The sequence below is a fragment of the Aplidium turbinatum genome, chromosome 10 (genome assembly GCF_918807975.1).
Source record: "Aplidium turbinatum chromosome 10, kaAplTurb1.1, whole genome shotgun sequence".
NCBI lineage: Eukaryota > Metazoa > Chordata > Ascidiacea > Aplousobranchia > Polyclinidae > Aplidium > Aplidium turbinatum.
The window spans coordinates 22,497,055-22,518,779 of record NC_137481.1 but is presented as its reverse complement, the minus strand read 5'-3'; the positions used below and the strand labels follow the sequence as shown (position 1 = coordinate 22,518,779).

Genomic DNA, 21,725 nt, shown 5'->3' with positions numbered 1-21,725 from the left:
TATGTGGCCTATTTTTAGTTGAGTTTTGGCAAAAATTCTTTGCTTGCTTAAATGAAAACATAAGTTAGTTGATGTTGAATGAGCGTGGCAGAAATGGACCATTATTGTTTTGTAGTTTTTGATTTTTGTGGCAAACCTCACTCTCTATCGCCACTTTGCCGGTTCGTGGCAACCCTTCTTGTATTGCATTGCACAGCAGATACTGCGTGGCAAACATATCAGGAAGGGTATATCTCAGTTCAACTTTCCCTAGACGACAGGCTGAACAATCGGATTAGGTAAAAAATCTTGGGTATAAAGATTAGGTAAAAAACCGGAAAAAATCGAGATAGAAAAATCCCGACTGGAAAATACCCACTAGCAAAATCTCCACTCGGAAAATATCCCCCTCTCGAAAAATATGGATATTTTCCGTATGGATTTTTACTCGCATTTGCCAAATCGAACCCCACTGAAACTGCAACTTCAATAAATATCCCAATGAATGCCTACACAGGCTACTCTAATTTGGTGTCAGAGAACTGTTCATTATCCTACAGAGTGGCTTTGTTCATTGCCAACCATTTAAGCCGAGCCGATTCTCTGTAAAATGTTCTAATTTATTAAAGAGCTTCCCTCGTACAGATTTTCAATATATCGACTGCTTGCGGTACACATTTTTTTGATGGCTTTTCCGTTCCTAATCAATTATGCAAGATCGCCTTCACTTAGAAGGCAATACAGAACTCTATTGATTGCCATTAGCGGAAAGAATCTACTTCAATACTGGCCAATGAAATGGTTCCAATGCTACGCCTTAATCTTATTACTTGAGAGACTATACGTATGGGGTTTTAGTCCACAAAGAACTGTTAAGAAAAGCTTTATTGTTAACCTCTTCCTTACAAGATTATGTAGATTCTTTTACTCATGAATGTAACACACAACACAGGCTATGTTGAGTGGTGCAAAAATACAATCATTGTTGTTTTACGAACTGTCGTATTATTGAATACAAACTTTGTTGTTTACCTTGATTTGAATAGAGAGTTGGGAGGAGAGTTCCTATTGCAGTGATCATTGATCACATTATGTTGAATTCTCCTTTGAGTCACATCCGACCTTGTGAGTTAGTCAGCGTCTTTCGATTTTTGCGCTTTAGGTAACTTTTAAGCGTGAATTACTTTCAACTGTTTGACTTATCGTCTGGCTGTCCATTTCAATCTACATTGATCCAACTCTCGCTTCTGGTTATTTTAGTTGTAAACTTTTAAATGGCTAAGCTTATGAAAAAACATCTTGTCACATTGGGTAATGTCAATTGTGTGCTGTAAAAGCTGCAATGCTTTAATTCAGAAATACATAAATCATTGTTTGGTTTAAGTTAAAACATAATCGTTGTTATTGCCATGTGCTACGATTTTGTTCTAACTTTCCACGGACTAAATTGTGTCTGATGTGCCAATCAACTATCTTTGAGTGTTGCTTACGCATTGTGCCGCCTGCTTTTTGTCACAGCGTCACAGCCCAAGGCCGCGTAACTGTTTTTATACTAGCAGGATAAACTTTGCTCCTTCAACGATAGATGAACGCTGTCGCTAAAGAATGCTTTCTTGAGTTTCATTTGATTAATTAGCTCTAGAATTTAAGGAATCTCGATGATGACATTGCCAGGCTGTCTTTCTAAGCTAACACCAAAATCGACAAAGTTTGAAAATGCAAAGGTTCGCCACAACATGTGTCATGTCTGACTTTGTCCATTCAAACGGTGCTGGTCTTTATTTTCTGATATTGGTCTTTATTTTCTCAAGGAAGAAACTTTGTTTTTCACTCAAAGTTCCAGCCTTCTTTACAATCATCATCATCATCATCATCGGCCATGCCTGAATAAGGCGTCGGCTACCGTGAGTCTCCACAACGATCGATTGTCCACAACGATTGTCCACAACGATCGATTGTCTTTACAATATAAAGTGAATAAATTCAGCCAGTTTTCATGACCTGTATGATGATTTATTGACATAGCTTTTGCCATCGTATGGGCAGGCGGCTTCTTCAGTGCCTTTAATCCAATGAAATTAACCACTTGGATTTTCCTGCGTTTGTGTTGTATGCACTTTTCCATTGTTTTTTGTTTTTTGTTTTTTTCTTGTTTCTGTCCCAAGAGATGAAGCTAATGAATACAGCTAAACATCTGGAGCGGAGTGTTCATGTTACAACCCTTATGTTTCGTATCACAAGTTAAACGCAAGCCTTCTATGTTATGTTGTGTTACACTCACATGTTGTTTGCAGGATCCTTCATCAATGATGTGCCATTATTTTTTTATGCTTCCAAAATTTGTTAAATTTTCTCTTGCCTACATCGAAGCCCCGTAGAAATGCATACGAATTACTGTTTTCACAGAAGAGCTCAATTGAAGTTTATCGTGTCTTTCTTGCATAATTTGTAACAAAATATGCTAAACCAAGACATTATCTTAGAGACAGGCATCTATCCTTATCAATTATTCATTTGCCTTTGGCTCCTTCACTAGTTTACCTTAAACTCCGATTTCTCAGGGAAACAATTTCTGATTTTTAATGGCGTAGTTTTATTTGGCAAGATTGCCAACGCATACCGTATTTTCTCCGGGAAATTAAAAAGTATGTACATGAAGGTACAGGATATCAAACCATGCTATCCTAGATAATGAAAAAACCAGCTTCTGATCCTATAAAAATTTAAAGAAAAAATTCAAATTTGAATTCAGAGTTTAGGAAAATTGTCTTCAATGTCATATCGTTGAAACTTTTTTATGTAAACAGATTTGCTGCTTTAACAGAATTATATTTCAACACTTCGAAACTTTTTCAACTTTTTAAAGAGTCGAATTGTGAGAACCGCGGCTCGAACTATGCAAGAGTATGGAATACGCAATGAAAGATTTTTTGTTTAGGGTGTGGAATATTGTGCTGCATTCCCTAGATGTGACACACTTTTGATGGTTTGAACTCTTTTTTTAAATTTTACGCGATGAAAAATAGTTCAAAACGAAACTCAGCGATATGCCTCTAAACCATGACGTAACAATTCTCTGTCAAAGCTACATCTCTTTATTTTGGAGTTGTTTCGAAATATTTTCATTATTAACCACCTAAGAAATTTTATAATTTTTAAAAGTTGTATGTCTTCCACCATTCTGATGTCGAAGAAAACTCAAAAAAGATTAAACTCATCATTTTAAATTCAAACAGCTGTTTGTGCTCAACTAACATTTTGTTTCTTTCTGTAAACTAATGTTGAATCTATGTAAGGTGTTAATCAGCTCTAGCATATCATCGTTTTGTTGATAGAGTCGGGTTTCGATCTAAGCTTTCGATCTAGCCAGTAAGTCCACGAACGTGTTTGGGTTACGTTGGCTTGTTTTTCATAATTTATACAAAATTGTTCGACTTTTCTCACCTTGTTAGACTCTGCAATTGCAGCCATATAATGATCAACAAAAATTGCAAAATATTTTCATAGTTGAAATTACACAAATTTTACTAACATAGGCCTTTGTGCATGTGCAAGTGCCTTTATATTTGAGATTGCAAATAAGTACCGTACAATAAAGGTTATGGAGATGATGAAATTATAAAGTATTTTTGCGGTTTTAGTGGCTTCTCAGGCAGGTGTTCTGTGTCTTCTTCATTCAAGTCGTCACCTGACCATTTTTTCCAGAATGCGTTAAATGTACACGTTGAGGTCAAAGGTCAAATCAATGCTGGGTTGGATTTCTGGCACTCGAACTTGACAACTTGTGATTAAGCCACGACCGAACGCCTCGTTAACATTGTCGGCCCTTGCATGCTGCAGTGAAGGTAGAGTTTCACTGAAAAACTATTTTTTGTTTTTGTTTCGACGCAAAATGACGACGTCATGCTGGCTCCTGATGTAGGAGACAACTATTACAACTATGGCATTTTTTCTGCTCTTGAAACCACGCCAGGCTATCTGACCCACTTGTGTCTTCCAGTACATACAGCTAGACTAATCAGGTGTATAATCAATTACATTCTATATATAATATAGCTACATTAAAAAGGTATAAATTTCCTTACATTTTCACCCAAATGAACCTTCCAACAAACACCCCCCTACTCAGTACCCAAACAAGCTTGGCATTCCGCTGATTCTAATATAGTTAATTTTGACTTGAAACAATATATAATGTGTGAAGATTTTTATGTTGTAAAGTTTTTCATCAGCAGCCTTGGGAAGTTTTAAGCAAATCTTTGGAAATAAAGTAAATTTAAAGGTGAGTTAGGTTATCCAATTTTGCAAATCAAGTCTTTCTTTGGTTATGTGGTATGTGTTGCATTTCCTGAATTGTGAAGCATTTCTTTTTGGGAAGGGTTAGATGTATTTCCTACCTTAGTATCTATTTCCAGCATTTTTATTTTTGGGGGGAAGGGTAAAAAATGTGGGAGTTGAAACTTCAGGGTGCCTCTTGTCAGTCCCCGAAAATTCGTGTCAATCCCTGTTGGTTAATTACGATCCAAGCGTGAGACACTGACAGGGGTTGCGGTTTTGTTATATGCTCTCGAAATTAGTTTTAAAATCTGGCTTTAAAATCGTTAGCTAAGCTTGATAGTGCACGTATGGAAGATTGGAAGCACTATTACGTCGCAGTGTTTCGCCATTGTAGTCAACAAAGTAAATATACGGGTTTTGATATAACTCTAAACACGATGCCAAATTCATACGAAAACCAACTACTGTATGCAGATCTTTTTGTGAAATTCTGGTGTGATATTGAATTTTATCTGCTGCACTTGAATATTAGGGTACAAGTTTCTTGCCTCTTTCGCTTGACCAATTGACCGGCGGTATAATTACTCTGAGCAAATATTTTGAAATCAACAGGTTTTATTTTTGCTGTCAGCTTTTCTTGTTGACTATTTTCATCCATAGTGCTATGTTCAAACTTTCTGATTTTATTGCATCAAAACCACGCAATTTTCTGAAAATGTGACGCAAACCGTTGGATATTTGTCGCAGCTTAAACGTTTTTACCTGAATTTTGTGTCGCATTGATGCCAGCAGTTTTGTAAACACGTGACAAAGCACAATGGTTTGCCGCTTGTCTGCACACGTACAATGGCCTTGAGAATTTGCGCCCATGTTTACGTAAGGTTTTTGATACAGTTTTGTGTGGAATTGACGGTGTAGTAAGTAGCCTAGTACTTAGTACAGTATGCGACAATTTTAATCTGTAGTAAAATTAACCGGGCTCGCTAATTCACAGTCGCTTTTTAATTTCAAGAGTATTTTCTCCAAGAAAAATAAATACGCAAGAGTGAATTGTTTGCCTTTCTAGTTTCTACCTTTCTATTTTGCCCTTTTGTTACGTTTTCAACGTCTCTTGACGTTGTTTTTACTAAACATTGTTCTTTTAAACTTGAAATAATACTTGTTTAGTTTTCCAAGTCACCATGAAACATATATTTTCCACGCGTGCTTTTGCCGCTTCTTTGGTGTCATTGATCCTAAACGGATGCGCGTAACTCATTTGCGCAATAACTATATAGCACAGACACAATTCCTTGAACTTATGATTTGTCAAAAGGTCGTCTTGCCCTGCTGATTCTTCTAGTTCTATTGCTGTGCCAATATGCCTTTGGTTTCCTTCCTAGTTTTTAATTTTGTTCGATATTTTTTTGTCATTTTCCGCCTTATTGTTGCGAGAAGACAAAATGAACATTAAAAACGCTAAAGATTTTTAAATGCAGTTTGGTGGTTATTTTAACGTTTGAAAGCGTTAAACTGACCATACACTTGTTGGGATTCCTGGCTTAGCCTGTAGTTTGTTTCAAAAGTCACAAAGTAGGTTGTTTGTGGTTAGGTTTTAAACGTTTGAAGTGACAAGCACCGAACGGCAATTGACGCTTACTGTATATACGGATATTCATCGGCTATTGACGTAGGACGCGTGACCTACTGACCCACGCAATGACTGACTGACTGGCCGCTTTGTGAGTTTGTGTATATTGTCCACTATACTTTCAAAAGCAATTTTTTGTGCTGGTTAATGAGGCCCTAGTTATGTTTTTCTTAAATTCTGCAATTTCCCATAGAATTGTCGATTTTGCAGTAGCTCGCTGTATATTTATGGGCATTTCGATCCTTGACACAGATTTTAGGCCGCCATGACCCACAAATCTATCATGATGGCCTGACTTTCGTATGCAACCATCGTAAAAAGTGCCCTCGATGCTACGGATTTAGACCAAACATTTTCGCTTCCACAAACTTTGCATTGCAGTGGAGACGCCCAAACTATTTGGTTCCAATTTCGTAGTATTCGTTTCATTGATACCTTGAGGTAGCAATAATGAAAAGGGTTGAGTTGCTAAATCCGATTTTGTGCTCAATCTGAGTTGGTGACACAGCTATGTGCTGATGATTGGCGTTTTTGGTTGTCTTGCTTTACCCGCAAAAATGGAAGAAAATATTTAGATTTGACTAATGGACTCAGTCAAGTCTCCCACATGTTTTTCATTCATAGGATTGCGAGCGATTGCGAGCATTTGCTTAATCATCAACAACAAAGATTGTTTAGTGTTTCTCCAAGTTTTTTTTTTCGAATTGCATCTTTTAATGTTATAATTGTCAAAATTTAAACCTTTTCATTAGCCACAGAAAAACAGTCATCTTAGAGTTAGACAATGATTCACACACGGATGGCGTCTCTAAATAATTCAGAACTTTCAAAATCGCATACTTCCCGCAACCTTTCATGTTCTGATGTCAGAAAAACCTGCCTGACTTTGGTTGAGCACAAGAGTTCGTTTAATAAACCTACTCCGGTGCTAAGCGATTGAGACTTAATCATTTGATCAGGCCATCTGTCTTTGTAATTAAACTTCACCAACCCCGTTTGAAAGCTGAATATTAAAGCTGGACGCACAGTTTATGATGCTTTGCTTCAAAACGGTGATAATTTTTTTTTTTTTTATCTCCTTCGTATAAACCATACCTAACATATTTACAGCCTTCCAGCGAAAATTGATGCATGGGTTGCTTTCAGTAACAAGACCAAGCAGAGATTTTAGGCTAATAATCTTTGTAGCCATATCTGTGTCTTATTTAATCCCACCAACTCGTGACTTTGCCAAGGCTTGGTTTCAGAAGAAGCTTTTTTCCGTTAAAACGCGTATTTCTTCATAATCAATGGGAAATCTTAAAATTCATGTTATTATCTTTCTATCCTGCTTTGAGGAGGATGTCGGTTTTTGTTTTTGCGTTTTAAACTTATGAGATATTCACAAAGCCGTATCTGTGTCTTGTCTAATCCCACCAGTTGCATTTCCCTTGAAAAGGAAGTTGTTGTGATTCTGTATCATATGCTCCGAGAGCGGTGGATTCGAAAAGGATTTAGAAACGGATTTTGACTCTGGCAAGTGTTCACTATTGCAGCCATGAGTATGTTTTGCTTATTGAATACCAACACATCGCATGCTGGCCCTGCGGCTCTAAGTCCTTGTGTCTTTTGTGTTTCCTTTGTCTATTTCTCCTTAATCTCCGGACACAATCTACAGTAATACAGTTAGCCGATACGTCTTGTGGCTTGGGTTGGTTCGTGATCTTAATTTTGTTTTTATAATCTTTTGGCTAAAAAACACTTTCCAAAACTCACAATTATCTGCCTGTGTGGTGCAAGGTGCTCGGGTTAAAGATTCATGTCTGTATTATATTTGCTGAACTGCACTTTTAAAAATAGAGCAGATGTCAGAAGTCTGTCGCCAAATCACTTAATCGTGACCAAGGTAATGTGAGCTGCATGAACAGTATTTTTAAAGTTTTCTCTCTGTCTTGATTGCTAATGATCAGGCTGTTCTCAATTTTGTCCGTATGCGTATGGTCAGTATGGACAACACTTTACTAGATGCGGAATTCTGCTTTTCCTCCTACACTGGAAGGGTCACTTCATAATCCGCTAATTTTTGCACCTCATTAAAACTTTCAACAACAACCATTAAAATATCCTTTCAAATTAAATGTAAATATCGATTACTTTACGCAGAAGACATGTTATCAACACAATTAACCAATAAGTGATTTGTTTTTTATGGTGATTGATTGCTTTTGTCCCACATTGTCTGTGATCGCATTAAGTTTTCGAATATTTGGGATGAAAAATAAAAACGCTTTATAATGGAGTGATTAATATGCGCTTATAGTACATGGTACAAGTCCTCTTATCTTTGAAACCTTTTAATTTTTTTTCACTTTGAAACGTCGATCCTAGCACTACACCCCATTACAGAGTGCCAGCTTCGTTGTATGCATCAATATCAGATATTCTCTTTTTACGAAGTGGTTGCAGAAAGCTGGTAAGATGCTGACTCTGTACAGGAACAGGGTTACCCTCTTTCGGATATAACTTATTGCTGCAGTTAGTGGGGATTAATCTGTTCGGCTACAAAAGTTTGTGCTTCACAACTACATTGCTGTTTCAATTTTTTTTATTTGTAATCACAAAACATCACAACAACGAAAGTGGATGTTCACATCAAAATCAATGTTGAACGCATGCGAATCGTCGTAGCCGCTATCAACCAATCGTGGACTTGTGTTTAATCAGCCCAGGCCAATTATCAGTATTGGTGGAGTCACTGGAGTGTGCTTAGGTAGTTGGCTGTAATTTTCTTGCTTGTTAACAAGTGCTTACATTGATTCAACGTTCGCAGACGTTGAATCAATGCAAAAATGACGGATTTTGTCGCCTGGGGTGTTGTACAAAATGTTGTACTTTGTGTTTGCCTAATCGATTTGCTTTATCAAATTCATATATGCCACATACAAATTAACATCTTGTTTCTTCTTCAACAAGTTGATCATGTTTGATCAGCTGTGACCTCCTTTATGAACTCCCTCCATTTTGTTCTCTCTTTTGTTTTTCCTTTTTTTTAGCAATTCTGGCATGCTTTTCAGCCCGTAATTTGCTTGAGGTTGTCAAAGTATTTCATCTTTTGTCGTCCCTTTGTTCGTTTGTCTTGCACCACGTTATAATATCGTAACAAAACTAATTGAGTTACAATTTTTCCCGTCTGATACGTCATTAACGTCTGCGGACGTCAAAACAATGTAAAAAGGGCAAAATTTGCGAGTTAGCAACGATTGCAGTCATCACTGGCAACAGATATGCACTCATCATTTAGCCATTTGGTGCCTGTTCAACCCGCAAAGTACCGTACTTTTGAATTGATAAAATACAGATATGGCTTGTTCGACAATCCATACGAAGGACTTCTTAGAGAGAGCTTCTGAGAAACACTTATTGAGGTTTTAATGAGAAACACTTATTGAGGTTTACATGTTCACATACATTGGAACATTGATGCACAAGAAAATTGTAAATAAACTTGCATTGAAAATGGTTGTAGAAAAAGCTGCATGCCACTTCACCACAGCATCATTTTAAGCCGGTGGAAAATAAAGTCGTGTATGCATTGCACCAACGTACAGCAATTCACTGACGATTTCAAGTTGCAAGAAGATTTTATCACAACAACAATTTGAGTCACGAGTTATTTCCAAATAATTCTCGATAACCTTCGTTTTATTATTTTTCGTCTTCCTTCTGTCTGAATGTTATAGTTGATAAGACGTTCTTGCTTTTGCTGTTATTCAACGTTTGAAAACATTAAAAAGATATTAATTTTGTGATGAAATCATTTCTTATTTACGTTGGAACGGGCGAAGAATTCTTTCAGTAAGTTTTGCGCCAAGTGCTTTTTCATTTTACAAAGAGAAATAATTGAAATGTTTAAACTAAAATGCTGAGAATGATGTTATCAGATGGTGCATCGTTTATCGTATCGACAACATCACGTTTTGTTATTTTTGCGTCGTTTTTGCTCTCAGCTTCCGACTCACAAGAAATTTTTGACTTTTCACCCAACACCGCAAGATTTGTATCTTGCCTTAAAACAGAGAAATCCTTTCCAAAAGCCAGCGCAACAGCAGTTTTAGCTTGCAAAGTCATGATTAACACCTTGTTTTGGAAAAAAGGCAAACAAATCATTTTCTTATGCAATGATGTAATGTTGTTCAACGTAGTGTGAGCGTAACTGGAGCTTTGATTTTGAATTCATGATCAAATCAGTAGAAAATTGCCTTTTTCAAGGCACTCTATTGTTTTTGATGTTAGGATTAGCGGTAGATTAGGAGACATAATTGGGTGTATTGGCCTCACTTCTGTTAGACTTCATTGTTTGAACTCTTCGTTATTTTTTCAGTCGTGCTTCACAGTGACCCCAACATGACCTTATATAGACCTTTGACCTCTTAATTAGTCAAACGCTCGATTCTGATTTTTGTTTGACTTGTCACGGTCGACGAATTGAAAAGAGTTGCCATGTCAAACCAATGACTGCTTTGGCTCTTTGCCTGCTGTGCGTGGTGATTTAAAATTCCAACTTCTTTGATATAAGAGTGACTTGCATGCATTATTCCACATGTATTTGATGTTATCAAAATGTTCTTTTCACAGGATTATGTTATTTTTTGTTGCTTTGAATTTTGAAAGCATAGGAAAGATATCATTAGCTATTTGCACATGCAAAGATAAGCTGCTGTGTGACGTAAATGTTTAATTAATATTATTCGTTAATTCTGGATATTAATTCTGCTGTTATCTCCATGTAACTTCATACTCATAGCTAACTAATGCAGAAAGCGTAACAGACCATTTCTGAGGGTTCGACCGGTCACATATGGCCTGCAGGTCACAGGTTAGCCGCCTCTGATTTAGCTATTATTTCGATATTTGAATGTTAATTTTGCTGTTATTGAAAAATATTTTTATTGGTTGGTATGTTCTCTGCACTGAAAGTATGTTTTTTTTTAATCCTAAGATCTAAGCAATCTCTACGTATCCCAAGGTAGTTTGAATGTTGTTGTATGCGGCTCACGCCTGATGGTCGAAGACTTAGATTAAGTGGAAGGGAAGGCAAGGAAGCCAATCTTCATGTCCACCTTCAGGCATGCCTTGAAGTGTCCTGTCAAAAACACAACCGCATGCTTTTGAACAGTGTCGAACCGGCGTTCTTTCGAGTGCCCTCCCAAGGCTCTGGGATGGCACTTGATAGGGCGCCGGTTCGAATGATTTACTAGGATGGTTCACGGTGGGATAATAAACTCAGCTGTCACGTATTAAAAGAAAACATCGTTCAACTTGAGATCTTTTCTGTGAATAATCGAAGGCGACAAAAGATAAACAACAAATATTTTTCCTCCCACTGCGCTGGCGGACCTTTAATTTTTGGGTCTGCTACTATTCGGTGAGTTCCTAACTCCTGACCCCTAACCTCTAACCCCTAACCCTTAAACGGCAATGATAATTAGGCTACGGTACCCGATAATTTTAAAAAAAAATTCAAAAAATTACCGAATAGGGAATCGGACTCACCGAATCGGACTCACCGAATCGGACTCACCGAATCGGACTCACCGAAACGGGCCATTCCGTTAATTTTTACCTGTTGGTGATATCTCTATACTTTCTTTTCAGGTCGGCACATTGTAGAACCAGTAAAGAAACCACGAGGTAAGCTGGCTTGGTTCTTTCGACAGATAGAATTTGAATACATCTCGTTTGTACCAGAATCTTATATTTTTCACACATAGCATCTGCAATGCTTTAGACTGTCTGTGACAGTAAACTTGTCATTGTAGTGTTTTGATTACATCAATTGTGTAATATTGATCGTTTTTGGATAGATTTGTCCTTTAGCAATGTTTTAATTTAGCACAAAAGTAAAGAGAGCGAGTGGTTGTGGCTTCCGAGGTTTGCACAGCAACAAAGCCAACTTTCTATCAAAGCTCTGTTTGATATTACTTTCCTGTTGTTTAAATAGATGCTTTAGAATTTAGATTAGATGATTGCAAAAATGAAGAAGAAATAAAAACATAAACCTTCTGAATTTCATTTAGACTTCACACTTCACAGTTTACGTGTCCCATGGATTTCAGTGGCTAAGCAAACACAAATCTAACAGAGGAATACATTTCCAAATAAACTGCAATCTCGTCAGCGCTGTCGCAGGATTGTCTCGTGATTGTTTTTGCAGCAGGAGATTCTGTTAAATGTTCTTCAAGACTTCATTTTCGTTTTTTCCCCAGACCCTTGTCTTGATGTGTTATGCGGGTACGGTGCACGTTGCAAGTCCATTGAAGGAAACGCGAGCTGCATTTGTCCGTCTTTATCCTGCGGATCCTCTGAGACCGAAACGGATATATTTGCTCCGGTTTGCGGTTCCGACGGAATCACTTATCCGAACGAGTGCCGGTTGAAAGGAGCGCAGTGCATGATCCAAAGACGGATACGACTTGTGTCTCATAGCGCTTGTGGTAAGCAAAGTTTGATAGAAGTGGTGAATTGTTCCTGTTTAGCAAATTCCGTCGGTTTACATTTGTTCAACGTTTATAAACATAGAATCAATGCAAGACTTGATGGATTTTGCTTGCTGATTTCAATTTTGATCAAATTAGCAACAAGTTACTTCTACTTTGCAAACAAAACAAAGCAAACATCTTCGTATTTCCAGCGAACAGTGACTGTCTTTGCCAGGTTTGCTTAATTAAAAAATCCCAGGAAATTCTCTTTTCCAAGTGACAATGCCTTCCCTTTATGTGATTGCGAAGTTACAATGGAATTTTAACATCTTGTTTTCACAAATTTGAAAATTGAGGAAGTAGGCCTTTTTCTACATTGAATGAAATTGAAATGTTTTTTTAAAAGGTTTAAACAGTTTGGTTTGAGATTAGTAATGAAACAGTAAACTCTTGTTGCTGATAAAGTCGTGATTCGTTTTGAAAATGCTTGTCATTAACACGATTTTGATTTGTGAAAAGTTATATTTTGAACTTTTTCTCTTTTCATTAAGAACAAATCTCGAATGTTTATGGCCACTCATAAGTTGCTGTAATTCATTAAATTTTTAATTTCACATTCTTCAAACTTAAAACTTCCTTTTCAAGTGAAGGAAATGTCAAAAGCACATGAGGAAGTTTATACCTGGCATTTGGTTTTTAATGGCAGTGTTAGTGTTCAAAAATGTGAGACCTTTCCAAGCATTAGTTATTATTAAAACTACTACTCACTCTATGTCATTTATAGCTTTTTGAATCACACCTTCAATGTTCATGGGTTTTGAACAGTGATCAGTTCCGAATTGAAACCCTTTTTGGTGATTGTTTGGTAGACCAATGCTTTAGGTCAGTGGTACAGCATTTCAAACTTTTATGTTTGTACACCTTATGAGGTTGCATGATATTTCTTTGTACCACTTGCTCTACAATGACTGACAGAAGTACTGTTACTGCTGAACCCTTGAAACTCACTGAAACACTAGGTACCCCCAAAAGATGCACGAACCTCTGGTTAAGAAATCCCTGCTCTAAGTTCAAGAACAAAAATCACCCAGACTCATATTGTCACCTGAGATTTTGTCTGAATACTGAGCTAACTATTTCATGCTAATTTTCGTTTTGCTCAACCTCCATTGATGAACCAACTTTATCGACAGAGCCTGACTGTGATGGTAAGGATCGGTTGTCAGAAGTGTGCAGGTTATCCACCACTACCACCACTGGTTAGTCTGATGCATTGTGCTGTGGTAGTTTGTGTTTGCACGTTGTGCTGTTTGTTGTGGTGTTGGTTTATTGAATCATTCGCTGCGCATCGTTTGCATCAATCCAGCTGAGCCGAATCAACTTCTATCATGGTTTCCCGTTTAATTACTACTATTCTTTTACATAATATTTTTTTTTTCAGTAATTTCAATTTTAACATGTTTTGAAAATTAAATGAGCTTTTTGTGAGACTTTTGTATATACAAATTTTTGATTAAATTTATTCAAAATCAAAGTTATTTGTCTTATCATCTTTATGGCTAGAAACCCACAATGCACACATATCACTACGCTTGGATCTCTGCACATCATCCCACAAACTGCACAGTGCACACGTTCAGTATTCATTTACAATATTTTGCTGCAAGCGCTTTTTTCATTTTGCATTGATTTTCAAATGTTTGATTGCATTACATTCATGCAAGAGCAACCAATTAGTTTTCTGGAATGATTTTTTGTTATTTTGTCACAAGCTGTTGTTTTGTTTTTTGGTGGTGTTTAATTCTCACAGGTTTTGGCTTTTCAGCTATGGAAAGTTTCCTTTTTTTGCACCGTTTCAACGCCCCCAGAAGATGAAACGGTGTAAAGAGAGGAAATTTTGTCAGCCAGATTTGGACTGTGCATGATTTGCTTTTGCAACAGGTCTACAATCTTTGACTTAGTGCTGAACCATGGACTATATTTGTTGGTTATGAGGAACGTCTACCTAATCAATAATCAATAGTTATAAATGGGATCTAGCTTGCGGTATAGTTCTGGTGGAATGATTAAATATAGAAATATTGTAGGATTTTAACATTTACACCCAGACAGCAAAATCCGCCATTTTTACATTGATTCAACGTCTGTAGACGTTCAATCAATGTAAAAACGACGGGATTTGCCTGACGCTATCTATTCTTCTGGTATCCTGCCACACAACACTTTGTCATCACGAGTCGTTGATTTTCTACGGCATTCGCTCACGGTGGCGTTTAGCATGTTTAGTAGGGTGTTTCATTTTTTCACCATTTTTGAAATTCAAAATGCCTGGGGTCCCATCTGGTGGTATTTGGGGTAAAAAGTTTACACCACAATTTTTTTTCAATTATGACGTCATATTGAGGTGGTCCACGAGGTTTGAAATTTTTGGGCCTCAAAATCTCGAAGTTTGGCCGTATCTCTGGAACCACTCATCATAGATTGACAAAATTAGTATCAAAATGCGCAGAAGGGTCGGTTTTCTATACCTGATGTAGAGAATATTAAGGTCTATCTGCTTCAGAAAAAAAGTTATTTCAAAAAATCTGAGTTTCGGTATATTTTCTTCTGATGAACAGAGATCAGGTGATCAAGATAAGAAGTTTTTCTGTATTTTTCCATCTTGGAAGCTGTTATTGCGTAATAATAGTCCTTATTCGTTTTGCAAGAGATGAAATAGTAATTTGAAGGTATTCATCATCATAATCCATCGTCGGTTTGTTCCCCACTAGTGGGGGTGGCCGATTGTTTCCGTGCAGCAATTGTTTTAATCCCTTTTCTCCATTTCACCCTGTCCCTTGCATCTTCCTCCTTCAGTCCGACTTTTTTAAATTCATCCTTCACTTGTTGTTTCCACGTTCTTCTTGGGCGACCGCGTTTCCTCTTCCCATCCACCTTTAGATCTAGTGCCTTTCTAAGAAAACTTCCTTCCTCCCTCCTTATCACATGTCCATACCATACTCCATTTGCCCTTGCCAGTTGGTCTATGGTCTCTCTCATCTCTAGCATATCCAACAATTATTCTTCAGTCCTTTTTTCCCTTCTCGTTTTCACCCCACACATTGCTCTCACCATTGACCTTTCCTACTATTATTAATGTAGCCTAACCGTTGAGTAAGAGGTATGCTGCTCACCTGCTTTAGATTAAGTGTCATTATGGCATCAAGGTCAGGTATTAGTAAGTCGATGCAAAACTTCAAGGAATTGGAGAGAAATGTGCTTCCCCTTAATTCAGATATAGTCAGTCACTATTTTTACTTGAGGAAGAAAGTAACCAAAACTAATTCTAAGTTTTTAAAGAAAATACTCCATTTCAAAGATTTGAAAGATGAACTGCTGAAAGATGTAGTTCGCATATGGAAAAAAGCTGGTCTTCCAGTGTTTAGAAAACAGAGAAACCTAGCACTTCTGGCATACAATCTGCCAAAGCATCGGCACTACTATGTTTGAAACAGAGAAAAAGAAATGAAGTAGTTAGATGTCTACACAGTAGCAAAAGCGACTCTGATGGTGATATGAATAGGGAAGATGATAAGGAATACGAGCCTCTGAAACCAGCTGTTTGGGGAAAAGTGTACAAGAAAGTACATTTTTTTCCATAAATGATGTGTACGAAGTTGTGTACTTGCTGATCGTAGGATGACTTCGGTACGCCAGCAATCAGATCTTATGAGGTCGGTTCTTGGAAAAGATCAAGTAGCTGCAATGCTGCATCACCTTCGACAGTATACCGCCAACGACAAAAAACTAAAGAAAAATCTCTAATGGAAAGTGAGAACCTTCTCAACTCAGCTTCTGCCATGCAGTTATGTTATGATGGGCGCGTTGTCGATAAAATAGATCGATACGTTTTCTTGGGCCAACTTGTTGATGATAATGGCATGAAGCACGAAAGTGTCCTTCTGTTAAATCTTTTCCTAAGTGCGTCGGTCACTGCAGAACTGATTTTTGGCACCATCATCCAGGAGGCTTGCAGAGTTCACCTATCCCAAGTATATTCAGTCATGGCTGATACGACTGCTCTCAACACAGGAAAAAAGTCCGGAATCAATACTCTAATGGTCAATTATTTTAATGATGAAGTTGGTCATGATATTCATACCCCTGAATGCATGTTCCACATCAACGAAATATATCTTTCCCATGTCATTTCTTTTGTGGATGGTGCCAAGAAGAGTCCCGGAGCAATGCAAGATGGGGCTTTGCTTAACCAGATAGCAAGACTAGACAAGCCCAGTACTGAAACCTTAACACCAACTATTATTACGCAATAACAGCTTCCAAGATGGAAAAATACAGAAAAACTTTTATTTTGATCACCTGATCTCTGTTCATCAGAAGAAAATAGACCGAAAATCAGATTTTTTGAAATAACTTTTTTTCCGAAGCAGATAGACCTTAATATTCTCTACATCAGGTATAGGAAACCGACTCTTTTGCGCATTTTGATACTAATTTTGTCAATCTATGATGAGCGGTTCCGGAGATACAGCCAAATTTCGAGATTTTGAGGCCCAAAAATTTCAAACCTCGTGGACCACCTCAATATGACGTCATAATTGAAAAAAATTTGGAGTGTAAACTTTTTTCCCCAAATACCACCAGATGCGACCCCAGGCATTTTGAATTTCAAAAATGGTGAAAAAATGAAACACCCTAATGTTTAGCCTATGAACGCTCTCTGCGCGCAAATAAAATGTTTCAGAATTGTCTTGTGCTAATCATTGGATCGTTTTTTTAATCATTTATGTCAAAAATAGCTTGGTCATAAAAATTTTCATAAACTTTTCGATGTAATTGAAGGTTCCGGTTTCGTAAATCTTTACGACATTTGAAATTAAACAAAAACTTTTGCAGTATTGCTACGTTCATGAATGCAATAAAAATGTTTGGAGAAATAAATTTATGTCATGCCAACATAACCTATTCAGTGTCTCACTTGCATACTGTGCATAGTGCAAGTGCAGCACCCTGACTGCTGTCAACAGTTTAGTCATTGATGAACCTTTCCCATGGCATAAGACAACGTATCAACGTCGTTAGGCGTTGAAACGATGTAAAAATGGCAATATTGATTGGCTAAATTGGTTGCCCTTGCACATCTGCCAGGTGTGATCGTTTGATGAAAAACATTTTTTTTTTTCTTACTGAGGCAATTGACTGTCGCTTGTCAGAACCAAGAAACCAAGATAATTGTGGTGCTTTCTGAACTTTAGTGTTTGCCAATTGTTGAAAACCCAATCAATTGTTTTATGGCGTTGTTTTAGCATTGATTTGACAGCTGACAACGCGATTTTTAGTAAAAAGATAATCCAGTTTATGCTGGTGGTTCCGGTGTTATGTAATTACTTGATTTTCCAGATTTATTGCCGATTGAATCTTCAACGAAGCATGTTTTTGCGTATTAGACCTCGAACTTTGTCTAATGCCGGCTTTGCAGCTGGAGCCCCCAAAAGAAGCAATAGGATTTTGTGTTCAAGTGATCACTGATCACTTTTCTGCAAGACTCGGAAAAAAGCCGTTTTTTGTGGATGCTATTTATAGACATAGTTGCTCATTTGTACGTAACGCACTGAAATTGGTCAAGTTAATGTCTGCTTCCAAATGTCTGTTTACTTTCAATGGAGTGCGCTCCCAAAAACATTATCCACTAACTCGACCGCGAGCAGATCACTTGTACAATGTGCATGACATCTGTTTCTGTGTAAAGTTTCATGTCACTTAATTAGCTTCATTTCGAAATTTTTGAAACAATTGTGGCTATTTTATAGTCCCAAAATTTAATATCACCTTGAAATATTTCTCGTCAGTGGAAAAGCCTTCTGAACTTTGGTCTGTTTGCTCTTGTTATTCATTGGCCTTCTACTGATACAGTATCAGGATGATACAAATTACATTTCAGCATTTCAGCTAGCTAGATTTTTTTTAAATGAAATTTTTGTGTTATCTGGCGTCGTTTGAGCAACCTTATTAGAGATTTAATATCGATCAAAAATAAATCTGGCATTGAATTGTTTCAAAAAGTTTCCTGTAAAAAGAAATTGTGGAAAAATGTGTTTTAATGAATTGTTGTGGCAAACTCCACAGTTAATGATCATTCTATTTGAACAAGCTTGAGCAATGATGGCCACCTAGTTCACCATAAACTTCCAAATTTTAATGTAATTTGATTGCAAGCTTTTGACGATTTGAATAAGAAATGGTTAGCATACATCCCCCTGCTTTTAAAATTTGTTGATTGCTTCAATGTTATGTTACATATCAGTATTTTGAGGAGGTTCCGCTTAAAAGCACTAAGGCAGCTTGCTTTGTTAATTACTAGATTGACTGATGTTTTGTCTGGGCTAGATCAAACAACTCGTGCAAGGTTAATACTATATTTATTGAAAAACAACAATCAAAATTTTAAAAGCCTTCAAACTCGTTTTCATCTTTACTGATGCCAAATAGTTTGACTCCATCTTCATCCATCCACCCTTTTTGATGACAGTGCACCAACACACCAGCAGGCAATCCTCGCACGCAAAATACAAACGCTTAATAGCAGCGCTAACGCGCGGTCTGTAGCATTCGTTTGTCAGAAGTTCAGAACCTTGTGTATAAGTCGCACCCTCGTGTATAAATCGCACCCCAACCTTTTTGGGCAAGATTTGGTGCAAAATTTTGCGACTTATACGCGGATAAATACGGTATACGTTTTTCGTACATCTTTGTACGGCCTTCAACCTCAGACAGCAAAATCCGTTAATCGTGCGCTGATTCAACGTCCTGCTGGCGACAACTTTTGGTAGCTGTGAATGTGATGTAATGACCGAAGGGCTCCTGAAAGCCTGTAACTGTGTTTTCTCGATTTTTGTTGTCTTGGTCCAACTTTTGTGCATATGACTTGTCTATCAAAGCTGAAACAAATGAACACGAAACGCACCATTGAAGATTTCGTAGTTTCAGAGGTATGCCGTAATTTTGATGAGACTCTGTCACGATATTGGAATTTTTTTTTTAATATTTACCAAAATTTTCAACTTAGATTGGGTGGAAAGATTACAATGTCGATGCCAAATCGCTTTCCAGATGATTAGCTGTCTCAACATCACAACTTGAAGTGTTTATTTAGTTAAAATATTTCTTTTGACTTGTTTTTAATTCAAATTCACCCTCTCGGAGTAGCCTACATCACTGTTTTTCAAAAGAATTTTAATCGAATGTAACCGCAATCAAGTTTTGTTAAAAGCTGACCAGACAGCAAGCAAGATGACCAGCAAGAAAACCAAATTACTAAAATTTTGAAGGTCGGAAAACGGGCGTTGAAATAAGCAGCTGTCTCTGCGAGGTTATGGAAATCCCAACCTTTTTCCACGCAAGAAGCCAAGTGCTTTCCATAGACATATAACAGTAATCGGCGTATTTCTTTTGTCAATTTTTTATGTCTTTTTTTAATTTCTAAGCACTTCTGGTTTGTACGGTCGTATGCTCGAAATCGACAAACTGTTTCGTTCTGTTTCGAATTAACAACGAAACAAAATTGCGTTTCTTTCAAAATGAAACAAAACCGTTACAAAAATTGTGGATCCGAAGCCAAATGTTTCGAAATCTTTTTGTTGGCGTCACCAGAAGAGGGAAGTGTGTTGTTTCAGCGTCACAAATTATTAAAAGCATGGTTAAAGCATAGTTAAAGGTTCTCAATGTTTTTTAAAACTTGTTTAAAGTCGCATAAATTGTGATCTTCTATTAAAAAATCTGCTTCCTCTCTAAAAGTTATCACTGTAGTCTGAATTATGGGTTCAGCATTGTTGTTTTTCATTTAGCATTAGCTTTTTCAACTGCGTATTTGTGAGCCGAAGTATTCTTGCAAAGACTCTGACTATGCTCTGAAGCAGCAGAAATGTGATAAATTTACTGGCCACCTTTTCGTTTGTTTTTTTGTTGTAGTTTGCAATATTTTGTCATCAATGTCATGTTGACATGAACAAGTTATTGCAACGTCGTCAGATGTTGATACAATGTAAACATAAGTTTGTTTGGTTTTCTGTTCAAAGTACCGTAATTTTGTTTGTGTTTCACCTGTCTGACTTTGGAGTAACTGATACGGTTTTGGTGAAGCTGATTTCTCTTCATGTTCACTCCACAAGCCGCAGACTAACATGAGTTTTCGTGTAGGTCAAAACATCATTAACTGTCTTTGGTTTCAAAGCCATAGGATTCTTAGAACTTCACAATTTGCACATCCATACAATTTAAACCGACGTCAAGTTGATGTTGCGAAGTGAGTTTTAAAACAAAAATTACTTGCATCCCAAGTGCAACACACTTTCGCCATTCTTTGAGCTTAGGATCAAGGCTACCGACTTTCACTATGGAATAGTAAATCACACTAAAGACACACGGCCGCCTTTACACCTATTACCAGTCGACTTGCACTGAAAAGAATCCGTTTTCAGTCCAAAAATGGGTTCTCTGCGCATGTTCACTTTAAAATTGCTTTGCAATTATTGCGGAAGTGTTTACATATTAGCGCCTGTTGGGCTTGTAATGCTTTAGCATTGCCTTTAAAGTATCAGCTTTCTTTGTGTTTCTCTTCTACAGCAGATTGAGCAGCTTAAAACTTACCTGGCCCAGCCAACAAAGCAGTCCTTTTTTACATTCATTAAGGTCTGCTAACGTTGAATCAATGTAGAAAACGACTGATTTACTGACTGGAATGTGATGCAGGTTGAACCTGTGCTTTGACTGTAAAAATCAGAAGATTTGGACGTTGCTTCAAGAGTTTGAGCAGCAGTTTAAGCCTGCCAGTGCAAAATTTGAACTTCAATTTTCTAATACTGTCTAATTCTGAAAACAATTAATCCAGGCCGGTTATTTATTGATTTTTTGATGCAAAACGTTTATTGATTGCATTGACATAATTCAATGAATAGACCCACGCATAGTTAGAATTCGGCAATTGTGTATTTTATTGCCCGTTATTAATTGCCCATTGAAAGCAATTATTGAGAAAATTATAAAGATGTATCAAAACATACCGAAGTATAAATCAACGCTGTCTTCTGTGGTTTTGTCCATTTTCGAAGTGATTGCAGTGTCTTCTGAAACACGTCTTGTAGACTTGTGGTTTGAAGTCCTGGTAACTTTTAAGGCAAGTGCTATACCGGAGTGGATACAGTACACCGCACTAAGATAAGCGCAAATGGAAAATTTTAGTCTGATAAAGTGTTTTTAGAACACTAATCCGCATGCTTATGTAGTTTAAAACATCTGAGATGATTTGGTCAAACGATTTACAGTGTAAAGTTTCACTTTTTGTTGAAGTGCTGTTGCTTATGAATTATATCTCATTTTCTAGG

The 21,725-nt window shown here is 37.2% G+C and overlaps 1 protein-coding gene across 1 annotated transcript in view; it reads left to right on the top strand.

Moving 5' to 3' along the window:
- The window catches only part of LOC145779072 (agrin-like), a 43,432-nt gene that overhangs the window by 20,464 nt on the left and 1,243 nt on the right, over positions 1-21,725 (top strand). The window contains exons 4-6 of the mRNA XM_082590644.1: positions 11,522-11,557; positions 12,133-12,360; positions 13,539-13,604. Of these exons, the coding sequence (XP_082446770.1) occupies positions 11,522-11,557; positions 12,133-12,360; positions 13,539-13,604 (330 nt within the window). The remainder of the gene's footprint in view (positions 1-11,521; positions 11,558-12,132; positions 12,361-13,538; positions 13,605-21,725) is intronic.